The sequence below is a fragment of the Bombina bombina genome, chromosome 5, assembly GCF_027579735.1.
Source record: "Bombina bombina isolate aBomBom1 chromosome 5, aBomBom1.pri, whole genome shotgun sequence".
NCBI classification, from domain to species: Eukaryota; Metazoa; Chordata; class Amphibia; order Anura; family Bombinatoridae; genus Bombina; species Bombina bombina.
Window position 1 is genome coordinate 847521889 of NC_069503.1, and position 6542 is coordinate 847528430.

At 33.6% G+C, this 6542-nt stretch overlaps 1 protein-coding gene across 1 annotated transcript in view; it reads right to left on the minus strand.

Moving 5' to 3' along the window:
- Positions 1-2688: 2688 nt before the first annotated feature.
- OSBPL1A (oxysterol binding protein like 1A) overlaps positions 2689-6542 on the minus strand; it is a 702947-nt gene continuing 699093 nt past the window's right edge. Inside the window, 2 exon segments of the mRNA XM_053714984.1 lie at positions 2689-3148; positions 3150-3189. Coding sequence (XP_053570959.1) covers positions 3086-3148; positions 3150-3189 — 103 coding nt within the window. The 3' untranslated portion in view covers positions 2689-3085.

Here is a 6542-nt window from a genome sequence, read left to right on the forward strand (position 1 = left end):
TATTACTACTAGATATACTGCTCTTTATACACATATCTAATATGTAGCTGGAGGACTCACTAGTTATAGACCCGTTTGTGGGTGTCATAAATTTACACTGACCCTATAAGTGGCCCAATAGGAAAGATATGTTTTAACATCTCCTGACAGGTCACCGCAACCGGTTAGAAAGTCGTCAGTATTTTATTTGGCTTTTCTTGTTGCATATACATTTAGTTAGTATGTGGGATTCATTGAACTCTGAGACTTATTATTAGCTTTACTTAGGCAAATTATGTTCTTTATATATGTTTTTGAACAGCTTGTATAATAAAGGAACCTGTCCTGAAGACAACTCTGTGGGCGTTTCTATCGACATAGATTATTCGTATTATTGGCTTTGTATGGGGGTAAGTACGATGTCTACACTGAAATGATTGGCCATTCTGATTATATACTATAATGCAGCAGCTACCAGCCACTACTATGCAGCAGATTTTTTAAGGTATGAGCTGCGATCTAATAATGCCGGTTTATGGTTTTTCATGTGTTTGATGCTGATGATTGCACATCACAAGTGATGAGTCTGTCTATCCTTGCCCAGTTCTGGATATACTTTATACATCTTCCAATCTGAGGTCCTAGTTTATGTGCGATACATAACCATTTATACAATGAGATCAGTGATAAATTAAGATGATAGTATGCATCAGTATTGTATGGTTTTATGATGTTGGTCTTAGGTTGTGGATTTCTCTTATACACATACAGAACATTAGATCACAAACATGTATTGATATTTGTCACTATATGTGTATATGTTACCATGGATACTATTTGATGTCACTTCCTGGGGGAGGGGTTATTGGGTATATAAGGTCATGTTTTGGCTCATTTTGTTTGGTCTGAGGAAGGGGACGGTTTGATCCCCGAATTGTCCTCGATTTTGCCAACATAATAAATCCCATAGGAACAGTTTAAAAGATAGACCACATACTTAGTTGTGCATGTTAAGTAGAATCTTATAGGATATTGGGTATTGTTATGTGGATGTTTAAAGGAGTGACCTTTAACATTGAGGTAGCCAAAAATTTTCATCAACATGTTATAAATAAAAAATGTATAAAATTATTATTTTTTTTAACTAGGCATTGGACTTTTTTTCCTCCTCAGAATTCTATGTTTGGTATCTGGATTTGCACAGATCTTTGCGTTTTGCACTTTTACAATGATATAGCCAGCTCTAAAAAGACCAGAATGCTGTTGGCCATATTTGGCATTCATTTAGCAAACAAATGTCGAATTCTGAAAAATACACCAATGCCTAATATTTCCTATTCTGGCTTTGAATGAACATTGAACAGCTCTAAACAACCTTATACTGAAAGACTCAGAGAGAAGCAGGTTTAAGAATGTCTACCTTTTATTCCAAGGAACCAATTAAGCCATATTTCCTGAAATAGTGTCAGTTGCCTCTTAGAGGGAGAGGGGATAAAACTACATGTACATCAGTATTCTTTGCTTTAGGCCAGGGGGCTTTTGGAAGGCCTAAGATTAGATTTAAACTTCTAATAAGATCTTCAAAATTCAGTGTAATGCTTCATGCAAAAGGAAAACATATCCTGAGAGGAACTAATTTTGTGGTTACTCAAAATCCTACTGGCAATCTCCTTAGCAACAGATTTCAGACTAGGGCTCAAAAAGAACTTATGCCTCAGAATTATTCATTAAAAAAGACCACATTTTGAGACATTAAAAAAAATACATAAACTATGGACAGATCAACTATTCATGGTATGTAGCAATTTCACAGTTCTTGTAAGCTTACTACAACATAATTGGTGGTGTTGTATAACAAAACAGTTATAAAACTAAACAAAGTAACACAGACACAAGCTTAGTTATAAATTTAATGCTTTTATTTAGAAGCGACTTAAGATGTGAACACTAATTTTCTGTTAAATGTAGATATGGATTTTGTGCCAAGGACTGCCAGTCTCACAGAGCAATGTGCCAATTTATCATACACATCTTCTAGAAAAGGCACGATGGGGCATAATGTTAAAACTATATATATATATATATATATATATATATATATATATATATATATATATATATATATTATATATATATATATATACGCACAAGTCAGATGCTTGGATGCATATCTATACCGTGAATGATCACATACTTGTGCCTTACAGATAAAGGATGTATGTACATATGGAAAATAACAGTTAGAATTACAGAATGGCGAGTCAATGGAGGTTGGAAATGAGCCCCAAAATCACTACATATTATAAATATTCTTCTAAGCTTACCTTGTACTGAATAAAGAGTTTCGAGCAGAAATATACAAAGTGACTTTGGTAGAATAAATAAAGTTACCTGTACATGTGCAATTTTGTGTACACAATTTTACCTACCTCCCTGGACTATATTTTGTTTTACAATTTATTTTTACCTCTTATGTCAAGTACTTTAAGTAAAGTTAATTACACTAAATAGAAACACTGAAAATATTAATTTGATAAAGAATACAAATATAGATATTAGATGTATATCTAACTAGATCTATATGAAAACAGTCATGATAAAGCTGATATGATAAATAGAATTTCTGTTTATTGCTCCGATAATAAATGGTATTCATTATTAAACAAGGTCAGTTAAAAAAATACCTAAATAAGAAGTATTAAATTGGGATATATTTATAATCTAAGCATTTATTGTTAAAAGGAAGCACCTTTTCATTGTGCTTATATTCTTCGGCATTCACAATAAACTACAAAACATCCTACATCTGGCTAGAAGATTCATTTTTATTTTACATATTTTATTTTAATATATTCATGTTGTAAAGCATTTGAATGTAACTTAAATACTGAGAGCACCCTTTGAAACCTAAATGTACTGCTGCTAATGAATCTCAATGCAGAATATGTAATCATGAAATGCTTGATACGTTTGCTTCTTAAAATGCATTCCAATCCATTCATGGATTAGTAAAGTAAGTGCTATAAAAGATACAACTCTGTTGGAAAGTTTAAATAAACACCTCTACATTTCACAGTTTGAAAGATTTGTCATTCTTGCATTCAACTCAATAAATATCTGGCAAGCTGGTGTAGTTTCTATCCCAGTATTTTCCACAGTAAAGCCAGTCCCTGAGAGCCATTATATGGGTTGGGACCTTGATGGAACCATCTGTAGAAACAAATGAATTAATTATGTACTAATCAGTCCATCAAAATGATCATAAAAACAGATTGTGTTCATATTTTAATGATAAAGTGATTTACACTTAGAATAATAGTTTGACAGAAATATTACACCAACTGCATTCAAGTTATGGCAATTAAAGTTGCCTACTCTCAGTGGGAATAAATATGATTACAAATATAGATATTTTTTGGTTAAATGAAAGGCTATAAAGTCATCGTAAGCCACAATTGTTAACATGAAACCTGAATCTGTTAACAAAATGTTGTTTTGGCTCCAGGACAACATTAGCACTCAAAGAGCAGAAATAAAAACTCATTCACAGTGTTTTGTTTTTTGTTTTTTAAAATACACTACATGGCAATCACATGGCAATCATATTTATGTTATGCTAACACTAATGTTGTTATAAATTGGTATATCTAAAATAAGGACTTTTAGAGTATTTCTTCAACCAAATAAAATCTGAGAGCCTATACTAAAAACACACAAATTGAGCACTCCAGGCCACCACTACTCACTAGCACTGCTTAAATAAAAAAAAAATTCTGCATGCAATATCCCACAATCCTATGGGTTTACACAAACATATGCCAGTTGAACATTAGGTAAAACGTAGAGAAAATAAAGACCCTGGGCGAAATTACATATGTGGCGTCTGCCGCAAAAGCCGGCGTTGCCTATTTTTAGTAAAATCTAGCGATCACATATACGTGCCGCATATATTTCACCAGTGGCCCGCTATTTTTACTCCATAAACAAACATAGAACCAACAAAGAGAAAACACAGAATATCTGGGCCTAGTCAGATCCTCTTAGCCACTCATAAAATATACCGTCATCTCTCTAAAAACGGTTTGGATATTGAATAAACAAAAACAAAAAAAATATATGAGTGGCGCTAATTAAGCTGAGGGTACAAGGAATATGGTATAAGTTGGATGTCTATCCTGAATGATCTATATGCAGTTAGAATCAATCAAATATTTAGGTTCTAAAGAGTGTATTTGCCCAAAATATATGAAATATAATACAGTACAAATGATTCTAAAAAATGAAAATAATAAGTAGTTGTGGCCACAACTTCAAAAAATTCTAAAAAGTGTATAACTCGTTAGTATGCACTATTACACCTATTTTCAACAAATCATTCCACATGGTGGGCAACTTTTCTTCTGCATACTTTACCACTATATTGTGAATAAGAGACATATTCTTCGATCCCCTATATATGTCTGCTTAAATAGAGGCAATATATCTCTTGGGAACACTTAATAACAGAGACACTGTTTATTTTTATTTATATTTTGCAAACACACTACAAATTGAATATTATATGAGATATACGGTGTTCCGGAAACACGCCTTTTATCTTTTTTTTTCCTAAGACTCTAGATAATTTTGAGACTTCTCAAACATAATGAGCATAATTTACCTAGCTCGCAATCTATAGGTTATAAATATATGTTGAGTATCGTTAAGATTATTATATCCTCCTGAAACAGTTGCAACTGTGATTTTGTGATATTGTTTTATATATATATTGTAGCTGATATGCTACTGTGCTAGTACTTATATTGAGAACCAACCTGATATTATCTCAAATAGATACACAAACGTTCTGTCTTATAAGAAGACACCTTAGGTGTATGTCACAGATTAATCTGTATTTTTTTGTACTTTTTCTTATTGAGATTATTAATAATGTAACTAACCGAGTTATACACTTATTAGAATTTTTTGGGCTACAACTACTACTTATTTTCATTTTTTAGAATCATTTGTACTGTATTATATTTCATATAATTTTGGGCAATAAACTCTTTAGAACCTAAGTATTTGGATTGATTCTAACTGCATATAGATAATTCAGGATAGATATCCTACTTGTACCATATTCCTTGTACTCTCAGCTTTAATAAGCGCCACGCATTATATATTTTTTGTTTAGAACATAGAACCAGCGTCGCAAGTCGGTATCCACACATTCAGCGCAAGGACTACGCACCGAGAATGGAGGAATTTTACTCCATATACACCTCGCCACACATAACCTAGATTACGAGTTTTGAGCGCTATAGAGAAAGTAAAGAACGCAACAAAAGGCATTTTTAACCCCCTATAGCACTGCCATTACAAGTTTAAAAAAACCCGGCTTGTGCGGGCGAATATGGCTGTGTTGAGCTCCATACGGCACACAAAAGCAGCAGTGTTATGACGTCCTCATGCAACGCTTTCCCCATAGACATCAATAGGGAGAGCCGGCAAAAAAAAAAAGGTCAAACACCTGCGAACAACCTTTGGCCTCCCACATCACCTACCAAGCTAAATAAACCTATTAACCCCTAAACTGCCAGCCCCCCACATTGCAACAACCTAAATTAAACAATTAACCCCTAACACCATCTAACATCAACATAATTAAACTAGATCTAAATTAAACTTACAATTATTAACCCCTAAACCACCAGCCCCCACATCGCAATAACGTAAATTAAACCTCTAACCCTAAACCTAACCCTAACACCCCCCTTACTTTAAAATAATTAAAATAGAGCTAAATTAAATTTACAATTAGTAACTACATAATACCTATTTAAAACTAAATACCTGTGAACTAAAACCTAAGCTAGCTACAATATAATAGTTATATTGTAGCTAGCTTAGGTTTTATTTTATTTTTAACAGGTAAGTTTTTTTTAATTTATTTTAAACTAGGTAGACTAGTTAGTAAATAGTTTAACTATTTATTAACTACCTAGTTAAAATAAATACAAAACCTTACCTGTGAAATAAAACCTAAACCTGCCTTACACTAAAACCTAACATTACAAAAAATAAACAAAATTAGTGCAAAAAAATAAAGGGATTATTCCTATTCTAATACCCTTAAAAAAAAAAAACACCTCAAAATAAAAACAGCCTTATCTAGAATAAACTAACAAGGGCCATTAAAAGGGCCTTTTGGGGGGGGGCCCTTAAAAGGGCCTTTTGTAGAGCATTGGCCTGAGATAAACAGCTCTTTTTGCTCCAAAAAAATACAAACACTATACAAAACCCCACCCCACAAACTACCAAGGGCCCTTAAAAGGGCCCTTTTCAGCCCAATAGAATGCAAGGGACGCCATCTTGGATGGCGTCCCTTGCATTGAAGATTCAGTTGTACGGTGGCGACCGTATGAAGAAGATGCTCTGCGCCGGATGTCTTCAGGATGGACCCGCTTCTGCGCCTCTGGGATCAAGATAGAAGATTCCCACCTGGATGAAGATTTGTCGCCGCTTGGATCAGGACGTCACCGCTGGGATGAAGATTGAAGAGGACCGTCTGGATGAAGACT